Raw genomic sequence first — 25,121 nt, forward strand, 5'->3', positions numbered from 1 at the left:
ATTGTCTTAATCCCATTAAAATAATATTATTCGGGGCATCCGGTTAGCGCAGAGTAAAGTTGACAATTGACCGTGTTTGCAGGTGGGAAGCTGGTTAGGGAGGTCATTCTCTGTCGGTGCACTAGCATCTCCCACAGGTTGGTCGGGGTGCCTGTATGGACTGCATGGAGCGGAACTGGGAGGGATAGCCTGTTCCTCCGTAAGTGTTACATCCTCCTGGTGAAACGCCTCACTGTCAGGTGGAAAGAAGAAGAAGAAAAATAGGCATTATTTGTGTCCCTGTAACCATGACCACTGTGAACGATCATGAATGTGACATGGGCAGCACTAATGGGGGAAAAAAATCCTCATTGAACTGACAACACTGCTGCTTAAGCAGAAATAGAAAACATTCTGTTAAACATAGTTAAACATTCTGTCAGCCCTTAAAATCAGTCTCCCAATCATTATCTGCACAGCATCTGTTGACCTAATACTTTAGACTTAGTTGTGGCTTTTGGAGAGAATAATTTATCTAATTTGTAAATTAGATAAATTAGTTGTTGTAGACTAGATTGGAATAATAGTTAATAGATCCCTGATCCTGCTGGATTCACAAGAACAGCTTAGGAACATCAATACTAGTGCCATTCCCTGAAGTGTTAGAGAAGAGAGTTATTGATTTAAATACCAAATATTCCTTCTCCGGTTCAGATTGTATTTTATACAGGTTCTATAGCAAGTATCTGCAGTTTTTTTTCTTGCATTGCACAGTTTGTGTAGTTGATTTGCATGTTTTGCTTTAAGAGAAGGGGTAACTATGGATGATGCAGTTACAGTAGAAATCTGCAGTTACTGTAGCATCTGCTCAGGATTTGTTGGAGAGTGAAACACAAGCTGCTGCAGTTAGGAAACAGCACCACATAACCATAATTTCATGCTTACCACTACATGCAGCCAAAAGAGAGTAGGATTCATTGCATTTCTTAGCCGCATCATGCAGTGACTCTCATTATAGAACTTTCATTTAATGTCTTTTAATGTACTGATTTGGATCCAAACACAAAATGTGTCGCTTCACAAGTGTGTAATCACATTACACTCCTGCGTCGGATTGCCTGTAATTACTGTGAAATTATCTTATTAAGTGGAGCGGTTGGCAATTCTCAGCCAAAATAACGCCCATCTTCTGGCTGGGCTCCATACAGTAGGTCAAAACCTCCAACAGCAACAACAAAGAAATCACACTTTCCTCTTTGAAAAATAAGAGGGCATTTTCGGCATTCTTATGACCCATCTGAGAGAGAAATGAGGCGATCGTGAGGGTGCAGTGTTCCTTAAAGCCCATTAGCATTTATGTGGTAATAACATAATGATAGTGTTGGGATGTTGAGCGAAACTATTTGCGGCAAAGGGGCATCAGAAACGGCCTCCATTAGCAAAAGACCTTTTATCCTCTGCTGCAAGTATTCCATCTTTATAAAGGGGTTGATTCATTCAGATACACGGTATATTCATTTTCTGAAACGTTGCTTGGAATTCATCACTCGGTAGACTCATAAATATTAAGCATGAGTTTTATTCTCATGTCAGCAATATATTTGTAGATTGAGTTGCTATCACTTTATTCAGGTTGTGGATAATTCTGCTCTTGAATTAATGCATTCTAACAAAGCTGTCAAAATGACACCGTTTAAGTGCCTTACCTTTTAGCATAAACATGAAAGTTCCTTAATTCATGCCCTACTCTAAGTATTTTTTTCTATGACATTCTTACAATGCTGAACATTTCTCGATCCAATTTTTTTAATTGGGTGCAGAATTTCAAGGATCACTTGTGTACTCTTGACGTTAGAAAAGAAAGACCCCTCTTCATAGAAGAAGAGGTAGAAGCTACAGTACTATGTAAATCATATCATTCTCACTCAAAGAGATGGTGTAGTCCACTAGTTCTAAACGAGGGGTCCAGGGACCCCCGTGGGTCATTGAGGGGGTCCCCAGGCCAGCTACATGCTAGTGAGATAGGAACCAAATGGACCTTTACGGGGTCTGTAACTCAGTGCACAAATGGAACCAAATGGACATTTCATTCGATTTGTACATTCTCTGAGTGTAACACAGAGGATTTTACAGTTTATTTTGTGGTCCCAGATAAATGAGGGTCCGGGACCTAATGAATATCAAACTTAAATTAAAAGGGTTGAGATTCACTTGTGAGGTCAACCAGTTGCGATGTAACTCAGGTAGACATGGTGTGTTGCCACTCAAGTACTAGTCTTAGCAGGCTAAATGCTTTTTATGCTCTGCTTCACTGTTGCCTATTGCAGTGGTTCTCAAACCTTTTCGTGTCAAGGACCCCCAAATTAATATGTATTTGGCTGCGAATGTTCAAACCACACACCTGCATTACTAGTCAATGTCAGATCAGATTAAGCCTGGCTTAGTCCATCAAATGGGTGATTGGTCAAAAAAGAAAACCTATAAAACTGATCACATTATACCAACTCAACACATGACAGTGGCAACTTTTTCAAATTCTCTACCCTATGGTGCCTAGTGATGGAACTGATTCTGATCCATCATCATACAGTACAGCATATCCATTAGACTGGTCATTTAATTTTAAACTGACCAATTTTGACCCCAAATGTTTGACACATTCCCAGTGTCTTACATTTCACTTAAAATCACTGCAAATCACTAACTATGTCAGTTTTAGACCGATTCTTTTAAAGCAGTATACTGTAGGTAAATTGAGACATGTAAACTAAGAGATTAAGAAATGAAACTAAAGGATAAATATCAGTCTGACTGGCCATGTGTGTACAGTGCACACTGTTGTATTTGGCAGAAGTGAGCCTTTGGCTGTGAAAGGGGAAAACTGGGACTATAAAATGTGGAATGTTGTGATCAGGGCTGAGAATGTTTCACGGGTATATGCTGTAAATTTTTACTGCTTGTTATCCTCCGGCTCTTTCCCCAAGCCAATGTTTGACATTTGAAGTGCAGAATGTTAGACCTGTCAGCAGCAGGAAAGGGCTAACCAGGGATTCCTACTGTACCTGTCTCATGCATTCTAGCCACAGACATCAGTAACCTTCCCTCTGTAATATTTAGATAATGGCTAAAGACCCAGTGGTCTGTCATTTAAAATACTTAATGCTTACAACAATGTTATTTATAGTTATAATGTTGTTTTGAACCCTAGTATCCCTATTCTGGGGGGAACGTTCAGCCAAAATGGCAGATCTACAAGCTCACAACGTGTAGTGTTGCAACACATTGTGAGCTTGTAGAGATTTGTTATAGAGGGGGGAAAAGATTGACCCTAACACTTGAAGTCCCATTACGGCCAGCATAGTTAACAGTGGGATTTATTGTATTAGTGTGAGTCTACACAACAAAGTGTTACTATATATATAGTCTTTGGTATGACCCGCCCGGGGAATCGAACCCTGACCTCCCAATCTCGGACGGACACTCTAACCACAAGGCCACTGAGCTATAGTATATAGTATTTAGCGGACACAACGTATAGCGGACCCAAAACGGACTCTGATATGTATATGTCAGATGTATATGTATATTGATTCTAAATTAAGCTCATGAACTGGGTCCTGCGAAAAATGCTTCTCAGAGGGCCAGTGCCAGGCATATCATCATTTGTTATATCCTCCCAAGATAATCTTACATCATCTGCTCTTGGCGGTCTGTTTGAGGTGATGTAGATTTGTTGTTTGACGAACCTGCACCGCCCACACAAGGACATCAGCTTGCTCTTGGGAGAAATTACGTTTCCGAGGTTTTTCTTCCATGACACTGTGAAAATTACCAGAACACCCTTGTGCTCAGCACAGTGCACTGCTCTTAAAGGAAATGAAAAGCGATCATTTGATTGGTCACGATTGAATTAATCTGTTACACACCCACTGAAAATAATATTCAGCCTGCAGACATCTCCCTAGGTGGCTTCCAGTACACTGGACTATGAAAGGCAAAAGTCCATGGAGAGTCTGCTGGACTCTCCATCCCTGTAGCCCATGTGTCTGCTCCCTGTTCAATAAACACTACATACAGTTCAGTGATGTCTGGCGACGAGCCAAACAAAACCTGGCAGTATGGTTAATAGTCTATCTAGTTGACCAATCAGTAAGCCTTTTATGAAAGAGAATATTGATATTATTCCTTCAATGTTCTCTGTGTGTGTGTCATGACGCGCACAAAGTTTGATATTATGCCTTCAATGTTCTCTGTGTGTGTGTCATGACGCACAAAGTTTGATATTATGCCTTCAATGTTCTCTGTGTGTGTGTCATGACGCACAACACTTTGTCACATGGGGGGGGGCGGGGGGGGCTAGAATACATTAAAAACATGCTAAAGGATGTTTTCCAGCTTGAGGGAATCCATAACTAAGTGGAAGAGACAAGCATAACATGAATAAAAGGGGTTTGTGTGATTTTGGAGACATTTATCTGGATACAGTACACCTCCACCAGCTAAAGTAACAAGAATAGCAACGAGCGCATACACAAGCTGAGCTGGTCCAAGCAGGCAGATGGTGCAAATCGTGGTCCTCATTGACCTCAAGATAGCCGTGCGCTGCTAATTTGCAAATGACACGCTCCCTACTGCACCTCTCTGAGCACTGCGTGACCCCAAAACACTTCACTTCCGGAAATGGTCAATTCACCCATCCACTGCACCTCACGCCAATCTGCCTGCTTTAAAATAGGCCACTTAGACTTGTTTTTCAGAAAAGGGCAAGGTTTGCGTCAGAGCATAAGTACAGCTTGCATCATATTGCCAATACACAAGCATTGGCACCTACGCTCATTGCAGTTCATATTTTGTAGCCTGAAATCGGTCATTCTGATTGTGGAGTACACTGCTGTTATTCTCTCAATCAATGCCTTGTGATGCCCTTAGTGGCATGGAATATTGACAGATCTCTTACCAGTGACAATGAAATAAGTGCATAAGTGCAGTCCTGATTCTTCTCGCTGTGTCATCTCTAATGCATTATTTTTATGTTTGTTTCTACAGCGAATGTGAATCAGTCTCCTCAGATTATAGTTATAATTCTATACAGGGGAAGGGAAGAAATCCCTTCTTGGCAGCACGATATTAAAATCCGCTTGTACAATTGTCAAGCTGCCATCTCCCCAAACCGTACAACCACCCATCCTCAAGAGTATCTCAGGCAACAACGAATAATAATTCAATCATTTGACTGAAAAACATGAACATATCAATGTGCATGAATCAGAAACAGGGCTTTCATTGCTTTGTATTTTGTTCCTTGATTTTAAATGTGTTGATCAAATCATTGTAATCATAACAACAGACTTCCCATTGTGTTTTTTCTTCTCAGAATAATTCCCTCACACATTATTATTAAATTACATATTATGTAAAAAAATCTATAATCACCTCATTCTACCTATTTGACAGTCTGAGTGGTGTGTACTTGCCTGCCCTGCAGATGTGTGAAGCTACTGTACCATTGTAAAATGAAAACAAATACATAATAATAATCTCTTTTCAGGGAAACATATTAAGGTCATAACAAATGTTCCACTGAGCCACCTTAAATGTTCCTTGCTATAAGAACGGACTTAGTGCGGCTTAAGAATAGCCTAAAAAGTCTTAGAGAACATAATAGTTCTATGGTTATTGGACTTGAGTACAGGATTACTCCCTATTGTTAGCTATCTACGGTGCAAAGCCAGAGGAACAGGACGCTCTAAATTATTCAACACTACATCTAGGATTAATTGATTATTGAGCCTCAAATCAATAATAATTAGTAGTTCTGCATGTAATTTGGGATGTTAGGTCTTTGTCTTTATCTCTTGGTCCCAATAGAAATAGCTTAAATTCATCTTCATCTGTTTTGCTAATCCTTGGTTATTCCCATGGTCTAGGAGGACAGGACATCTATTAGCATGTAGAATAGGCTGTGTGTACAGTGCAGTTGTAACCACTTAAACCCTAAAAACATTGTTGAATGTCAGATAGTGAAAATATCTGTTGAATAAGATCGGCTATTTTAACTATTTTTGCAGAATCTTCACCTACTGTATTATGACATGCAGGTGAATGTTGTTAACTTAGGCTCTGTCCCTATTTTCCTTGCCCCATTGAATTGTGATTTACATTATATCTTATAAAATTTGTTTCCTTTTCCAAATATTCTCAGACTCTTCTTCCACCTTTTGCCTATTCTACCATTTTGTACCTTAACATTTTTCCAACTGACCTAATTTTGGTAGTACCACTTGTAAAGCATATTAAGACTATCACCCCTTTATCTGATAACGATGATTAAAATAACAAGCTTTTTATTACAATGCATTATTTACTTGCACTTTGTTGAGTGGAACCGAACGGTCCAGGGTAATCTGTTCAGTCTGCTGAAATAATCCTGACAATGTTTTCGCTAATAAGACCATGAATGTACCATTAACCTTTGTTCAAAATACTTGGAATTGCATGAATACAAAACCTACCACATAAAGCATGTGGAAAAACTCACTTTTTATTATGGCCCAAAGTCATACAGTAGGTTAGAAAATACTGTAAGTCAGGTTCTCTTAATGCGATATATTTCATGCATAGGCACTTAAGCAAAGAAGTCAATCCTGAACTGCTTGAACCTAAAATATTGTTTCCCTGTTTTAATCTTTGTCCATATTAACTTTAATTTGTTTGGTTTATTATATTTTCCTTTAGGAGAAGTTTTAATTTGCATTGATCCTTTCTTGATTCCTTAACTTGGTCTCTACAAATACTGCCTGCAAATAATTGTAGCGTAGTAAAAATAGTGTAGTAAAAAATGGAAATACTCAAGTAAAGTAAAAGTACAGTACTTGAGTAAATGTACTTAGTTTCTGTCACCCACTGCCAGCCCTACATGGCAGCGCAACACTCTATGGACAAGCTGCCTCCTTGGCAGAGGTCTGTGCACTAGTGAGCATATTTTTCTACTAATTGATGTCACTGCCTCTTCATCATCATGGAAGCTTTTAGAACAGGCTCATGAAAACTCTAACTTGCCATTCATGCCCATTAAGTTTTAGTGTTTTAATTGTTGACAGATGGGAAGGTTGTTGGCCTGTCTCCATTATCCCATGGCACCTAATCATTATCGGTTCACAAAGTGACACACTGTACAGTAGGTGGCTTTGCTTACTCACATCAAAACATGAAGGGGCAGACCGTGAATACTAGATATACATTGCTGTGGACGTGACTGTGAATATCCCGGTGTCATTTTGAGGACATCGTGTAGGAATATTTATTATGCGTAGCCACTCGCTGGGCCCTGAGAATTTGAACTTTGTACCCCTCACACATTGGTTGTGGTTGATGTTGCTAATGTAATGTAAAAATTATTCTACAGTTGCTATCGTCTAGATAAGCAGTGGTTAGCTTTATGGAATGCAAACATAACTTTGTAATCGGTTTGAAATATATATATCCACTTTTGGATGAAACAGGAGTGTAAAAAAAAAAAAAAGGCAATCTCAGTAAATGTGAAATAACTTATCACCACAGGCTTTTGCCAGAACTTTTGGCTTTCAAACACTTATCAGTTATGTGAGAGCAGTCAAACGAACCCGGTTGAGAGAATAAATGGGAGTGATATTACAAAACATGCCATTTCACTCAGTACAAATGTTATCTTAGTTTCCCTGGGGCCATGGACATTTTTAAATGAATTCAGTTTATGGATCTTTCCATCTTTCAAAGGTAATGGCAGCAGGAAAACTTTGTACAATACTCTATTTTAGGGATCAGCGCAGTCTGTGCCGCACAGATTCTAATTCATTATCAGAGCCATAAAGTACTGTAATTAATTCACTGTAACACAGACAGTGGTTGTGAGAATCCTGGGAAGCCCTCGATTGTATAAAGAACTCAGTATTCTTGGTGATGGAATCCTCCATTCGTTTGACTTGGGAGAAGGGGTGGTGTGCGTGTGCGTGCGTGTGCGTGCGTGTGCGCGTGCGTGCGCGCGCGTGTGTGTGTGTGTGTGTGCGTGTGCGTGTGTGCGTGTGTGTGTGCGTGTGCGCGTTCATGCGTTTGTTTGTGCGTGCGTGCATTCATGCGAGCGCGTGTGCCATCTTCAGACACTCTTCTGAATCTCTAAAAGAAAAAAGGGATTAGAATGTGACTTTTCTTGTGTGTGCTGTATATTCTGATCCTCTGATGTTCTGATGCTGATTCTGAGGGAAGCTCACTCCGCCAGGCTGCTACCAAACTAATGAGAGAAAACTGCTGGGGGTGTGTGTGTGTGTGTGTGTGTGTGTGTGTGGGGGGGGGGGGGGGGCTTAAAAGCATTAGATTTCTCTTTACCACCACTGAGAGAATTATTAAAGTGCTCGGTGCCAGGAATCAGTGTAGGGGGCTCCTTGTTGCAGGGCTCCGTGCCGGCAGGGGAAGGGGCCGGCATACGGATGGGGATCACTCAGGAGGTGGAGAGGAAGGAGGGAGGAGTGGAAAGAAATATGTTCTTTTGGCTTTGACCGTTTAGCGCCATCTGGTCATCTGGGCATTTGGATGTTTTCCTCGTTTGCTTTTTCTTTTTTCTTTTTTTTTCTTTTCTAAGACGCAACAAGGGAACTAATGACCCCTGTCAGTTCTGTGAGTGTGGTGAGAGTTATGCCTAATTTATGCTGTTTTGTTTTTATGCTAATTTATGTTGTATGATGGTGTCGTGTGCCGGAAACAGACAATCTACAAGCTCACTGCTATTTTCGGCACGCGAAACTGGCAAGCGACGACATATAAATACCACTTCAGGTTGATGGATGTTCTACACATGCGGAGTGTCAGTAGCATGGCTAACGCTAACAACACAGACCCCTACGGGACAGACATGAGAGATAGGTTCTTTCACAGGGGTGACATTGTTTCCAGTAAAGCGGGAGGGCGAATCATGGCCCCTTCCCTACCTCCTACTCCCCTACATCTGACACCCTTGCTCGGACCACACCCATCTTCAAACTCTGCCTTCATTGTGATCCCAACTACAGTTTTGTGACTGCATCTTGCATGGTTTTGATGCTATTGCGTTGACAAAATCTGCCCATAGCCAGACAGGCAGACATATATTAAACGCCTGGAAGTACTACAATAAATGTATATTATGTGGATAGGCGGGCAGCAATCACACTGAAATTGTCGCTATAGATGCAACTGGTTAAAAAATGGTCAGGACTGCGTCAGGCAAAACAATACTGAACACCTCGCTGGCAGTAGGGCTGCACAATTAATCGAGAATAATTGAAAAATCATGATTTTATGTTTCACAATTATGTAATTGTGAAACTAGGCAATTAAGCCAAACATTATTTGGTCTGCTGTACCTTGGCCTCTTCTATTCGTCATTACACAAGGGTTAATATAACCCAACCCATCTCCTCAATCCATTACGCTCACAGAGGCACAATGAAATAGAGGTGCGTTTTTTAAGGCATTATGGTGCTAGTCAGTAGAACAAAACACAGTTTGGCAGCAATGACAAGACGCTTACTGTGCTACACCCATGGATTGCCCCATTTAGCGGCTGGCCTCCACCGCAAAAAAAGAGGATCTGCACGAAAAGTCAGCACAATGTCACAAACTGTTTAGCGGTCTGACTAGGATGGAAGTCACACAGGGAGTCCAGAGCCAATGACATAACCTGTAAGTGGACAACAAGGCCATTAACTCTGGTGTGGAGACAGGAAGTATGGGAACACAGGGTCAGAGCAGAGAGAAGGTTGCAGTGAGATCGAGATGCATCGAGTGGAAGAGAGGCAGTGATAGAAGTAGGGAAAGAGAGAGAGAGAGAGATGGTAGACAGGGATAGATGAGTTGCATGTGAGCAGACAGATGAGAGAGAGGGTCAGTAGAGGAGAGAATGATAAAGCAGACAGGAAAGGGCAAGTGAATGATTTGCTGGAGAGAGAGAGACAGAGAGAGAGAGAGAGAGAGAGAGAGAGAGAGAGAGAGAGAGAGAGAGAGAGAGAGGGAGAGAGAGAGCGATAGGGTCATAAACGTAGGGTGAGGAACCAAGGCCAAGGGGTCATCATCGGGGAGACAGGGGGCAAAATGGTGGCTAGAGAGTATGTACAAAAAAAGAGAAATACTCTGAATGGGACTAGAGCGGTCTAGTTTAGTGTGAGCTGAAAAGAGTCAGAGAGAGAGAGAGGAAGACAGAGAGAAGAGGCATGAATTGAGAGTGAGCAGGAGAGGGGGATGGGTAGAGCATCATTGGAGAGAGAAAGCGACAGAGATAGAGTGTGTGACATAAAAAATAATCACCAGAGGACTTCCTGCTGACCCCTCACGATCGAAACAAACAACGGAAATTAAAGATGAAGAGTTGTGTCTCGTCTTCACAAAATAAATAATAAATAACATTGCCTGCCTCTCTTATTAACAGCATTGCATAGATAGACCACTTGAAAGTAAACAGAAGGTAAGCAAATTGCACTTCACTCGTAAGGTCACTCGACAAAAGCCACATCTTACCGCCTCCGGTAGACTTTAAAGAAACGGCTCAGCCAGCCGACATTGCTTATCCCCATTGTTCAAATTAATTGCTGTGCTCTGTGGTATGTGAAAAAAAGCTACAAAAACTACAATAAAGGACCTCCCTTATTTGTCCCACGGTTCTATTCTCACATTTTGTCATTGTTTTGTCTCTGGGGCTTTGCTGCTCTTTCAGAGGCAAAGAGAACCTTTTTTTCCTGCCCCCCCCCCCCTGGTCTTTCTCTCTGCAGAACCTGCCCACGGGCAAATGCAGGAACTTATCTCGTTGCTCGTTATAGTGTGAGCCAATCAATTAAGGAGTGTTACAGCCATTTGCGTCAGAAAACAAACCAATGCGCCCTACTAGGAAAGAGAGAGCATGATAGAGAGAAAGGACAGAAAGGTCACATGGGAGGGTAAGGTCAGGGTGCAGGTAGGGAACGAGAAATGAGAGAGAGAGAGAACAGCATGTGGATCGATGCATGCCTTTTAAAGCAGTCTGGTAGAGAAAACGTCATTAAAAAGGCATTGTGCTTCCCCAAGATGGCTATATGGTGCCTCTGCTAGCCGACCAATATATACCACAGGGACTCCACATGAGTGGCAATTTCTTTTAGGCAGAAGAGTAGAGAGAGAGAGAGAAAGACGGGCAGAAGTGAGATAAACATAGGATTACCCATCTTGGAGGCTGGAGAGAAGAAACGGAAGACAAATTGAGAACGATGGAGAACTAGAGAGAGAAAGAGAAATTGGGAGGAAGGTTAATAGAAAGACATAGAAAAGGAGTACTGTAAGGAAAGGTAGCAGAAAGAGGAAGGGATGGAAGGAGGGTGAGAAAGAGAAAAGGACGAGTGAGTGTTAGAGAGAGAGAGAGGTAGGCAGGCGGGTTGATATAATGTCCATCCTCTTCGTGGAAGGTGACAGGCTTTGTTTGGCCTAGTGGAACGCTGCCTCCTATTTGGCCCTGAAACAGAGGATGAATGCGCTCCGTCGGCCACAGACTCAGCAAGTGCTGACCTCGCTGAAATAGTGAAAGTTCCTACACTCCCCTGATTAGTTTACTGCGCTTCTGGTTCATCAACTCGAAACCGAGTTCGGTATTGAGCCTGTAACGCTAGCATTACGCCCCCAGCTGTATATGATAACACCAGATGCTCTGCCGTGGAATATTGGTCTGAATGGCGCCAAAGCGAGTCTCAGAGCAGTTTCATTTTTGTGAAATTATGTCTGAAGTTTCCTACAGGGCTGCTGAGTTGATCAGTAAGTAGTACAGGAATACTTCTCACAGTGGAATGAAGAGCTCTATACCGCTAAGTGCTCTTGACAGATGTCATCTCTTGTTTGGGGCGAGTGCACAGCCCATCATAAAGCATCCTTTGGAATAATGCGGCTGAACAGGGAAGAGCAGGCTTTAACTAGCCGTTGGGCAGTGCTCTTCCCTGCGCCCCAACACCTTCACCACTCAGCAGGTAATGAACAACAAGCTCCAGCTCCGTCAGACTTTGAGGGTTATTTACTTATAGGGGCCCAGTTCAAAGTGTCAGACTTCATTCCAATGCAATGCGGCAGCAGCACCATGGCGTTCTAGCATGTCAGTCTAATCCCTTTGCCTCAATTGTGTTAGGTTCATGTACAGAGTAAAATCCTCTGTTTTCATTTAACTCTGAGAGTGTACAAACTCTTAAGGACCAAATGGGTCCTTAAGGTTCCATTCAGGCTTTTGCAGATTAGGAGAGTGGGAGAGACAGAGAAAGAAATATGGCTTTTGCTGAGTTTATTTGAAGACAGTTTTTATATTTTTGTCTCCGCCAGGCCGAAAGGCATGGCGAGAGTATGTTTTACCCCCTGTCCGTCCGTCCGTCCGTGTGTCCGTGTGTCCGTCCGTCATTCTGTCAATTTGTGTACAGCTAATCTCTGGCACTGTTGGCTTGATCGCAGAGAAACTGTGCACACACACTCCCTGAATTTTTCACATGGGCCTGTTATAGCGCCACCAGGAGGCCGCTTTTTGCAAAACACATTTTTTGACAGTACTCCTACAGATTTTATCCAAACATCACGCAATTCAGTACACAGTATCTCTATAGTCATGTGATCAACACGGATCTGTCCAATTTTCCATATTCTATCCTGATTGGCTAAGGTTGGCTTCCAAAGTTTGCAGGATTGCTCCGTTTTCAACAAAATGCCTGAAATCATTGCGATTTCCGTGAGATTTCACACGCACATTCCCACTAGGCCGAGGAATAAATGCCACTTGAAATGTTTCAAATCAGCCACATGGTGGCGCTATAAAAGGCCGATTTGTGTTTTGAACTATAGCTGCACCGATCTGCGTGAAACTTTGCACGCATACTCCCTAGAGGCCAAGGAAAAACATCTGCCCTGCCTTTTTCACATTTTCACCTTTCGTAGCGCCACCAGGAGGCCGACTTATGTAAAACAAATGTTTTGATTTAATCCTTCAGAATTTATCCAAATTTCACGCAAAGCGGTACACATGATCTCTATAGTCATGTGCTCAAGATGGATCTGTTTAATTTTTCATATTCCATCCTGATTGGCTAACATTGACATCTAAAGTTTGCAGGAGTGGCCCGTTTTGAACAAAATGCCACAAATCATGAACACAGCGTCCGATTGAGGTGACACTTTGCACTCACATTCGCACTACGTTGAAGAACAAATAACACTCTTTTAACATTGCCCTATTATAGCACCACCAGGAGGCCGATTTTTGCAACACTTTCTTTTTTATATTACTCCTACAAATGTTGTCCAATCATGCAAATCGGTACCCATTATCTCTATAGTCAAGTGATCAAGATGGTTCTGTCCGATTTTTCATATTCCATCCTGATTGGCAAATTCTGAACATTGCTGCCCCACAATAACTATACCTGACCTGGCGGAGACCTGTGCTCCGAGGAGCACTTTTTCTAGTTTATTCTGGTGTCCAGGTCCAAACTATACTCAAAACATAGTTTATTATGTTCCGTTTTTTAACAAGCCGGTGCAAGAGCACATCCAAAATGATTCGGCGAAATAGCAGTGCAACATTGAGACAGGCCTCACACCATGTTTGTTTGTTTGCTTAGATACAGCACAACCAAAGCATTGTGTTTAGTGCTTTCTCTCTAACAAAACAAGCAAATCACATTATCTCTGTCCGCGGGCTCTGAGGGTATGCAGTCAAACAAGTAAATCTGCCAGGACATCCAGGTTGTGCAGTGATAAAGTTACTGTCCACCACTGCAGAGACTTGAATCCTCTGCGCTCCAGCAAACACTATTGGCCTTGTTCGCTGGAGGGAAGCCAGATATGGGTGGCTGCTACAGGTTGCTTGGGGCACATGTTCAGCGTGGTGCGTAACCGAGAGGAATAGCGTGTACCTCTGCAAGCATTATGTCCTACCGGTGAAACTTCTCACTGTGTCCTAGGGCCTAGGGTTGTCACAATCATAACATTTTTACTTGACGATTAATTGTTGTATGAATAATAGCGATTAACGATTAATTGTGTTTTTGACATTGAACATTGGACCATGACAAGGTGACGAGGGACTACGGTACAAGGGGGAACTGGGAATTGGCATAACTTTTAATTGGGAAAAGATTATTGCAACAACAAACTAACAAAGCAAAAGTCTGCCAAAGGAGCTACATGCCATTCAAACTTTTGTTTGAATTGGCCCCACACAGTTCAATCCCAGCTCTGCGTAGTTGACTAACAGTAGGATAATAATCAGAGGTAAACACGTAGTATGTTCTCGACCTTGAATCTGTCAATCCTTCTCTCCAATTCCAGACATCCGATTTAAAATCTAATGAAAAGTTTCAGGTCAGCAGATCGTACCTCCTTAATTATTCCATCAAGATTTTCTGTTAGGGGATATTTGGCAATCAGCTGAGATGTGGCGTGTATGTGTGTGTTTGTGTGTGTGTGTGTGTGTGTGTGTGTGTGTGTGTGTGTGTGTGTGTGTGTGTGTGTGTGTGTGTGTGTGTGTGTGTGTGTGTGTGTGTGTGTGTGTGTGTGTGTGTGTGTGTGTGTGTGTGTGTGTGTTTTGTTTGTATCTGAGTGAGTGTGCATGAATGTAAGGGTCTCTTACACTGTCTTTGTGTCTGTGTTTATGCGCGCCGCATAAGTATGCATGCAGTCTGGCTGCTAGAGTGGCAAATGGCTAATGAATAATACACAGTAACGGTGATGTGTTGACAGCATATCAAAATATGCCATGTCCTATATATGCTACTCAACTCCCTTATTACTACAAATGGCCTTTTATGTGGTTTCACCCTACAACCCCGGTGTATGTATAAGATTGTGCACTGGGCTGGCTAAGTGGGCTGAACCGAAGAAAACATACTGTAGCTTAGGGCCCAGTCTGAATAACTCCCTAGTTAGTCCCTGTGGTGCTTCTTCAATTCAAGCCAATTGTTTTCTCTCATTTATGGTGACAAAACTTGACAGTTTTATGGTTTGTTTGTTTGTTTGTTGTTCGTTCATCACACTGGGGTGACCGACCCCTTATAACCTAGAAGTATTGTAGCAGGAAAACAAAAATGTGGTTGCCTGGTCATACTTTTTTTCCTATTCCACTTAAACTGTCCACGAAAATATGTTTGTGAAAACTGTTACGGCGAGAAATAAACTACGAACTTACAGTCTATTGAGTCATATTGGCGGAAGCAAACTGGGAACCCATTTGGTAAAAAAAGGAAAAATAGATTTTTTTCCACTTTGTTTTTGCCTCTGGGGGCACCACCTCCTTTTTGTGTAGAAACAGGAACTCGGTTTGGCTCCTCCCCTTTCTTAGTCCACTTCCTCCCGGGTGCTTCTGTGTTTATTCCTATAAACACAGAGAGATTATGGCGGAAGTGGTAAATATGCATCATTGATGGGGGACAACTGACCCCACTAAGTAGTTCTTTAAATCTAACACAAATAACAACACGGCATACTACTAGCCCAGCCAATCAACCAGTAGGCCTATGACCTCATCATCTAACCAGCAGGTTTACAGTCAACCAGCCGATAGTACATTACCCTAGTCAACAAACCAATCATGTAATTTAGGACTACATTACTCCTGTCAACCCACGACATAGCCTACATTAACTTTATCCACAGCACATTATGCAGAATGGCACATTGAGAAATGCAAAATGTTAGCATATCAAAATATAGCCTATTCTAACCTTTTATTTGTGTTTTATTCTTGACTGTTGACAGAAAAATCATTTTAGGCTTGCAAAGACCAGTTTAGAGGAACATACTATCCTTCCCGGTTCCACTGCGTGTGAACAGACACCCGAAACAACCTGTAGGAGTCGGTAGTGCAACTTACAACGACTTCCCACCCACATACAAACACGCCTCCAATTGGGTTCGGTTGGAGCGCCCGGCCAAGCTGGAGGCACCATGAAGGATTTAAACCTCTATTCTCCGCACTGGTGGACAGGAACTTTACCCCTGCTCCACCCGGACGCCCCCTCACACAATTATTTGTACATTTAGCCTGGGGAAGCTATCCAGTTGTTGTTTTCAAAGGCCGTCTGTGTGTGTGTGTGTGTGTGTGTGTGTGTGTGTGTGTGTGTGTGTGTGTGTGTGTGTGTGTGTGTGTGTGTGTGTGTGTGTGTGTGTGTGTGTGTGTGTGTGTGTGTGTGTGTGTGTGTGTGTGCCAGCGTGTCCGCATTTGTGGGTATGAGTTGGTATGTGTAAGAACAATACACTAGTGCGCTACACTTACATGTGTGCAATTAACAATGACATTTCCCCCAAAATTGCTTTAATGAAACCACCCCCATTCATGACCTTTGCAGTTCTAGTTCTAGATCACAGTTAATTGCATCTCTCAAACATAAAAACCATGTGAGAGGTGTTTTTTGCAGTTGTACAAATGCTTTGCCTCACCAAGGGGCATACAACCTCTACTTTCTATGTTGATATAGTTATTATATACACAACGCTCTGTACTTAAAATAAAGAGATACTGCATTTTTAGGCACTATTAATTCATGTCACTCTTCTGGAAAATTAAAACAGACTATGGGCTCATATTGTACTTTATATGCAACTTAGGTATTCAATAGAGCTGCTTCAAACCTGAGTGCAACAGCACAATACACTTACACTATGAGATTGCTTGCTTTACAATAATCAAGGTAAGGAGTGCAGAGTTCAAGAGCCCTGATTTGATTTGATTTAATTGGAAGTACATGAAATACGTGCTTTTCACTGAAATAACACGTCAAGGATAAAAAAAAACACAATAGCGTCAAAGAGTTATTTCCATTGAGGTCCTTGGCTTTGCACAGACAAGCATAACAGACACTGGTACGTAAGACACCCTGTCACTAGATGTACAGTAAGATATTGAAAAGACAGTTATGAACTTGAACGGTAAAGAGATCTATTGTATGGAGTGATGTATTAATACATGTTATTGTATCTAAGAACAATTGTGTCTAATAGAACAGTGTGAGATAAAGATATAAGAGAGTTAGTTAGAAAATGTCAAAAAGTAGGGTGCACCACATTTTTCTATGCAAATGCATACATACTAGGGTTGGGCGATATAACTTCAAATCAATATCACAATTATTTCAAACTTTTGCCTTGATTACGATTAATGAACAATTATTAAAAGAAAACATTTTACACTTTACACTGCAGTATAATATGATTTTACAATGATTTATGAGATTTATGAATCTATAAAATGTGTTTGTGCCGATTCGCTGATGTATGCAGAAAAAGAAAAGGCCTACACTATTTGATTAACCTACATAAGCAAGATTAAGTCGGTTCCAAATATCGGTTTTTGATATCTTTTTGATCGATTGCCCAGCCCTAACACATACAATAACATCTGTCTTCATCTTGTTTTACTTTTAGGATCCAATCGGGCTCCTACCTCAGCACCGGCTGGTTCACACTCATCTTAGCCATGGACATGTGCAAGGAGATCCACATCTACGGCATGATCAATGACACCTACTGCAAGTAAGACACCAACTAGAATAACGTTGCTGTCGGTCAGAAACCTTGTATCTCCATATTTCAACGTATGTTTTTTTTCCCCCCATAAATGAATGCCCTACTTCGTCATGCAACTCTGTCACACAAAAGTACAAAAAATAGCTGATCTGCAAGCTCACAATGCACTGCGATGCGACACATTGCGAGCTTGTAGATCTGCTATTTTTGAAAACTTTTGAAAGTGAAACTCAAAGTTATTCATTCTAGCTGCGGGCTTCATAAAAATGTAACCAGTCAAAGTATTAAGAAGAGCTTGTGACTAAATAATAACTACATTGGATCGTTTTGAACATTTTCTTTTACATTTTTGTTTTTGGACATACAAGGTTTCCACCCGACAGCAACCATAGGGCAATGAAATATATATCCCTCCCCTGCAAAACGTAGAAAAGTCAATTCACATGCACTGCACAACAGCTGACCACGCCCTCCCATGCCCATGTCCTACTGCAGTTTGAATACATTTTCAGTGCCACAGTTTGAATTGAATGGCTGTATTTCGACGCAGAAATCCATATTGGGACCCCTGTGCTGCAAATACCATTACTTTTCGCTGTGTAGAATGCCCAGCAGGTTGCCAGAGCAGGCTGTCCCTCGCATGCTGGGGAGTTGGACCTCAGGACCCCCATTTCTCTGCCCTTTAAAGGTTTATTTGTATTTTGGCGCTGGAATCTTCTCATTGACTCTAGGGTGTGTGATTACTGTCTGGCTGTGGGAGGGTGACAAACAAGATGTTGTTGCTCAGGGCATGGTTGCTCATTCATATTAGGTCTCCATAATCGAAGCCGGCTCGCCGTCGCTTCCCCTACTCTCACAATTCCACCTCTAGTTCTCTACACCCACCCACACTCTGAATCAAATACTTTACATATTATGGAGTGATGAAGAGAGAGAGGTTTTAAAAAAACAGCTTGAGATCATAAGGATGAGTGTTACTAATAACAGCATGGTGGCGTTGGAGATTTATATAGTCAATATTGAAGACACGCTCTCTCTCGCTAGCTCTGTTTCTCTTACTCACTCATTGACTTTGGTCTAGTGAGAGACAACATCATATCATGTTTCGGAGTAGACGGTTTACAGAAGGTGGCGGAGAGCACACTTTTGGGGCTGCGCCTGCATGGCATGAAGGTCATCTCTTTGCCCTTTCATGCTCTAAGGCTGCAGTCACAATTTAGCTCACTTTGCGCAGTAATCGAGATTCAACAGGCACCGCAGAGGCGGTGAAATTGAATGCATTTGTTAGCGGTGATATGGGTGCGTGCCACTGTGTGACACACAAGACAAGAAGACAGGTACCGAGAGATGCCCCGCTGCTGCAGGGGCCATGCGTTACACTGGCAGCCGGCCACTGTCTTTGTGCGTGCGTTCGCCGTGGTGGACACACCGGCTGGGTATTATGATTGCTGTTTCTTCCTCTCTCCTAGTTTGTTCAATCCTCTAATAAAACTTGTTACACAAGTCCACTTCTTGTAAAGCTGTCACTTGTTATTAGTGTCTGCAGTGGAGCGGGTTTACGGTTCTGCCCCATATCATTCCCTCTCGCACGCTCGAAAAAGGGCCATAGATTCCACAGGTAAGCCTCTCTCTCACACGACCAGTGTGGGGCGATGGTACTCCAGTAGTCGGAGAAGAAGAGGCCCTGCGGTTCCCCTCTTTGGATTTCAGAACCAGTGGGGAAATTATGGGCTGAGAATGTGAATGAGAAACACTCCACTCTCTCAACAACTACCTCAGACTTAGAGTTTCCCTTAGGTAAGGCATGTAACACTGCCATTGTAACTTAGATTGTAGTTCTACCATACTCCCAGGGGAAAATCTGTGTTCAGGAGACAACACAACTAATTGTCAACTAAGATGCACATTTTCAATTCACTTAACCAGTCTCTCTTTCCCTCTCTCTTCCACTCTCTCTCGCTCCTGATCAGGACGGGTGGTTACAGAAAGGTGCCATACCACTACTACGAGGCAGGCAGCCGGGATGAGTGTGCTGAGTACACGCTTCATGAGAGCGCCCCCTACGGTGGCCACCGCTTCATCACAGAAAAGGCGGTCTTTGCCAAATGGGCCAAGACACATGCCATCAAGTTCTTCAATCCGTCCTGGCAGCTGTCATGACCTTGGCTGGAACAGGTTGGCACTGGCACTTTGCTATCCAGGGACGAGGCAATCTCATGTAAAGACATGAAGCACATTTTCCTTATAGCTTACACGCTAATGTTCATATCCTCACAAGTCCCAAGACATATCTACGGTATAATGCATAGAATTGTTCAGTTGCGCATTGCTAGTCCCGGCTGGTTGATTGTTGTCCTCGATGCACATGCAATCCAGAGTTCTGTTTATGACCACTCGGTGAGGACGATCATGAGGAACCTATAGATTGTTGGACATTTTAGCTTCCTCTGCTGAATTCAAGAATATATAAGGCACTCTGTTTTACTGTGAAAGAGGGAGCAGATGAAACAACTCGAACAATCTGCTGCACCATAAGTCAAGCAGAAGATGGTTGTAATGCAGACCACAGAAGTGCAGAAAAAACATAAAGAAAACAACAGCCGTCCTCCAACTTAAAGTGACCTCCAAAGCCTCCACACACGTCTGCAAGCACAGTAGATCAAAAAGAACTCAGACAAACATTTGTTAGAGGAAACTTCAGCCAAACTGTGGGGATAGTCACGTTGGCAGTGGTGGTGGACTGGCTCTGCTACGCATTCCTCTGTCTGCGTATCCTCCTGTCAGACTCTATTCAGTGCATAATAAGTATCCTTTGGTTCATTTTCAACTGGAGGGATGACTGAAGGCAGATGCTCTGTCAGATTCGATTACAAGATTTTTCACAGGTCAGTCCGAGTCCGGATTCAAAGGGGTTTCCCAGTCAAGGGCACTTTTTGCCATTTTTATTTCTATATATTATCTTCTCTTTATTTTTATTTTTTTGCTACACTATATTTGTGCATTCATTGTAATACAATCTGATGTTTCCTTTTTTGTTTCTTTTGATTATAATTATATTATTTTCATTTAATGCTGTGAATTTGAGTTACAGTATTGTTGATATGTTCCACCATTGGCTGGATGTCCTGTGTATCTGGTTGGTAATTTATTCTAAAGCACAGAGAGAGAGAGAGAGAGAGAGAGAGAGAGAGAGAGAGAGAGAGAGAGAGAGAGAGAGAGAGAGAGAGAGAGAGAGAGAGAGAGAGAGAGAGAGAGAGAGAGAGAGAGAGAGAGAGAAAATTATTGACGCTCTTATCATGTGCCATTCTTTGACAATGTGAGCATCACAGCACATAAAGCAATGTGCAATTAAATATTCTGTCCTCACGGACAGAGTTGAGTCACTTATGACCCCGTGGCGAGAGGGAAATTTTAATGTGTGCAGTAAAGCCGTTTGAAGTTAATGTGTGCTATTATCATTTGTGCCTGCGATATAGTCAACCGCTCATCGTGTATAGACTGTGTACAGTATATTCGTGAGTCGGTTTTCTCCCTCGCTCTCTCTGGCTCATTTTCTCATCCACGTTTATGCCTCTGTGTGTAGAATATCACTGTGTCATACTGTAACACATGCAGTGTCTACTGTATGCGTACATATCTTCCTATTTCTCTTCAGACATGACAAGCGTGTCCTCATAGTTCATGCTATTACCTTTAAATGCAGCCCTTTGAAGACTGCGGCTCTGAAAAAAATAATCGATGAGGTGCTGAACCGCGTTGGATGGCAGCCAATATTGTAGCGTTGACGGAGGGCTGCAGACTGGGCTGACTGCGTGGCCACAGCTTCCCTCCCAGGGCTGTGATTAGTCTCCTGGTCAGGGCCCAGAGTGGAGAAACGGTGGGCTGGTTCTGAGGGGTTCTAATTTAAGCAGCCTGATGCAACGGGCCCCACAGCACTGTAATACTGAGTCTGAATTTTCACTCAGGCTTTGTACTCTACTGTATGCTTACTCCTCAGCAACCAACACATGATGACATTGTTGCTGTGTCCTATTCAATAGGAGACAGCAACAATTTCAATCTCAAAATATGTTGTTCCAGGGACCCCCAGAAGCAAAGATTTGAGTAAAGAATATAATGTATATTCAAAGATTTGCACACATTTTCACGTTTTTTCCCAAAAATAGCAGATCTACAAGCTTGTAGCGCTGCACTCGTGCCGCACTATGAGCTTGTATATCTGCTATTTTTGAATAGCCAAAGAAATCTAAAATGACACAGATGCTTTCCCGGATTGAATGGGTTAGAACAGTGGTTCTCAAAGTGGGGTTCGGGGACCCCCAGGGGTCTGTGAGGGGGTCCCCAGCAAAATGAGTTAATGTAGCATCGAAATCTGTTTAACCACTTTAACCCTTTACATTGGCTAATTGAAAATAGCCGATCTACAAGCTCACAACGTGTCCCGATGCAAACACGCTGTGAGCTTGTACTGTAGATCGGCACGGAAAAAATATATAACTTGATTTTTAAAATATAATAATAATAATATTTTTGAAACATTCTAACAACACAAATCTAGTATGGGGGTCCCTGGCACAAAATATTTTCAGATGGGGGTCTGTGGCCAATTTTCTGGTCCATTACATGAGAAAAGGTACTTTAAAAAGGATTTAGTTCTTGTTTGCTTACAGTACAGACGCTAAAGCTATACTGTATGTTGATTTATCATGTTTTATATGATCAATGTACTGTACATCTTTAAGCATTTCTATAGCCTGTGATTGTGTCGTCATCTGGCAGCTCTGTTTTCATTCATTTGGTGCCCAATTCCATGTTTGGTTCAATCATCTAGATCAGCGGTTCTCAATGTGGGGTCCGGGGACCCCCAGGGGACCTTCACGGGGTTCCAGGGGTTGCCCCAGGTAAAAGATTGATAGTTAGGAACCAGATGGACCCTTACGGGTTTGTAACCCAGAGAGCGTACAAATGTAACCAAACAGACCCGTAAAGGTCTATTTGGTTACAGTTAAAGTAACACTGAGGATTTTACAGATGGAGGTCCGTACTGTATCTAATGCATATCAAACTGGAAGTTAAAATCTTAGTTAAATGAATACTGATGATTTTACAGTGTAAATTGGTGTCCCAGATTTAAAAAATATATAAATATCACATGAAGGTCTGTGGCCTAATGCATTTCAACCCGGTTGGCCTTGAATTAAAACGGTTGAGAATAACTGATCTAGATTAAGTGTTTTTCAAAACCAGTTGTTTGTGACCCATTATGTACAAAGCATTTGAGCTTAAAATCAAACCCTTGAACTGATACATGGCTTGAACCTACACAGTATGAGCACTGCAGTCCCCTCACTGCAAAACCCACTGTGTTAAATTTAACTCTGAGTGTATATAAAAAAAGACAACGGCCATTTTTAACACTCCGGATTTTGCTGTGTAGCATTATTTTTTGGAGGGACTAACTGGGTTTTATGCTTGTCATTTCGTTTTCCTCTCAATTTTTTTTCTGTTCTGACTGTAATGTAGTCAGTAATGGTTTAAAATATCACATATGTCTTATCTCCAGATCTACTGTGCTGTATACAGTACTGTATAATATAGTGTAATATCCAAATGAAAGAAACAAGTAGCAGCGCTTGTGCTGGTGAGGTAGGGCTGGGCAATTAACAGAAAATCGAAACTGACATTAGGAACCAATAATCGCCCTAATCTTGCTCATGTAGATTAATCAAATAATCAAGTAGAAGGTTTTCTTGTTTTTATATTGTTTTTAATTTCTTATATCAACGAATCCACACAGAAAATGTATTAGACTGCACTTTGTTTTACAATGGTTGTGCACAAGAATAGTGAAAATAGCCGATCTAATAACTCAACTCAGCCGATCTACAAATCCGATCTCAAACTCGTCGCATTGTGTGAGCTTGTAGATCTGTTATTTTCACTATTTAAAACAAATTATAATCGTTTATTAATTGTAATCGACGCAAAAGTTTGAAATAATTGTGATATTAATTTGAATATCGCCCAGCCCTACTGGTGCGTCTTCTGGACAGCTTGTGGAACAGAACTGTCACACAAAAAAATGTGAGGCTCTGCTTTCTGCTCCTAGACAGAGCTCCCTAAATTCTGATGAAGATGTGTGGGTGGGGAGGCTAGCAGAACCAAGCTGTGAATTTCAATATCCTGCACCATTAAGATAATCTCATAATTTCAGCACAATTTCCTGCTGTGATCGATAGAGATAATTACCGTCCATTCTAGAGGTGATAGTTCATCTTGAAAAAAGAACTGTGTCACTGAGTCTCCCTGTTGAAATCCCCACGGTTCGTACTATGTAGCGCATCACCCATCCACTCCTGTATGTGTTGCAGTTATTGTTTGCCATTTTGTCGAGCAAATCAAGTGCTCTCTTGTGCTGTAAAAAAGATTGACGTCTAAGAGTCTCAAGTCTTTGTCACGGCGAAGCCGCACTATAGTTTTTGGCGCCAAGTGTCCTTGTGCTGCATGTTTTGTCGATGGGTAATTCTTGAGTAACCTTACACATTGTTAAGGTATATAGAATGTAACATGAATTGAAGGTTGCCATATGGACAATGGAAGGGTGTTTTTGATGGAAATGTACAAAATAAGATCCTCAATATGCTGCATGGATCACTGCAGCTTTTTTTTACTGCATGGTTTAAATTGCTATTCTCAAATGTACATTTCTTGAAGAATATTGTAATTAATGTAATATAATGTAATTTTGTTATTTGCTGTTTTGTGTTTGTTTTTATTTCTCTGACTCAATCCTTAAAATGGATTGTATTTCCCTTTTTTTCTTCCTCTGTGTTTTTTGTGTTGTCTGTATTCTGTATGGGGAAAGAAATAAGAAAATGACAATGCCTTCACCTGATTAGGTGATTTAGCGCCATCTGAAAAGCAGAGCAAGGAGTGTCCCCAAAAGCAGAAGAGAATTGTTCAGCTGTGTTCGTAAAAATAAGGTGTACAGCCAAGCCTCTCAAATTGGAAATCACATGAGATTTTTTTTATACATCAGTGATGGAGTCGAAATACGCTGAGCTTAGAGAATTCTGGGAAGTGTTTTTTCTGACGTGTAAGGGTGGCTTAAAGGAGCTTTTTATGGACCCCTTCCCCCCTGCCTAGAAACAGGACTATGAAACAGTAATGCAATCACAGTTCATGGGCTCTATGGCATAGTAATGAATAAAGCATCAAGATAAAAAATTAAGATGGGTTTGGCAGGCTGAGCCCGTCTCATTTGGACATTTCATTGTTGGGATCACATTTTCAGCTCCACCACTCACTCTAGGTGACGCTGGCCATTGTTTATTTTAATTGTATAACACGTCACTCTCATTTAGAAACACTACTTACTAACTGCCATGCAGTTCCCTTGGTGGCGGGGGTGGGGTGAGGTGGGGTGGAGGGACAGCAAGGCAGCAGAGGCAAATAAAAGACTGTAAAAGAAAATTGGAGCTGACTGATGGTAATATTTACCCATTTCTCTCAGCTAAATTAATTGTTTGTTGGAGATGTTGTCTACCTGAGTTGACCACCTATCAAAATGATTTCCCCTTATGGGTAGGGGGTTGTAGTATATCATCTTTAATAACAAA

General features: G+C 41.8%; 1 protein-coding gene across 3 annotated transcripts in view; it reads left to right on the forward strand.

Moving 5' to 3' along the window:
- st6galnac3 (ST6 (alpha-N-acetyl-neuraminyl-2,3-beta-galactosyl-1,3)-N-acetylgalactosaminide alpha-2,6-sialyltransferase 3) overlaps positions 1-24,881 on the forward strand; it is a gene marked incomplete at its 3' end in the record, with an annotated part of 59,619 nt that extends 34,738 nt beyond the window's left edge. For 2 of the 3 annotated variants that reach the window (XM_080439235.1, XM_080439234.1), the window contains exons 4-5: positions 17,401-17,508; positions 19,473-24,881. In XM_080439235.1, the coding sequence (XP_080295361.1) occupies positions 17,401-17,508; positions 19,473-19,662 (298 nt within the window). Of the gene's footprint in view, positions 1-17,400; positions 17,513-19,472 lie in introns of those variants that run through there. The other variant, XM_080439236.1, reaches the window with a different exon arrangement.
- Positions 24,882-25,121: the final 240 nt, after the last annotated feature.

Source organism: Gymnoscopelus braueri (genome assembly GCF_963280865.1).
Source record: "Gymnoscopelus braueri genome assembly, chromosome: 10".
NCBI classification, from domain to species: Eukaryota; Metazoa; Chordata; class Actinopteri; order Myctophiformes; family Myctophidae; genus Gymnoscopelus; species Gymnoscopelus braueri.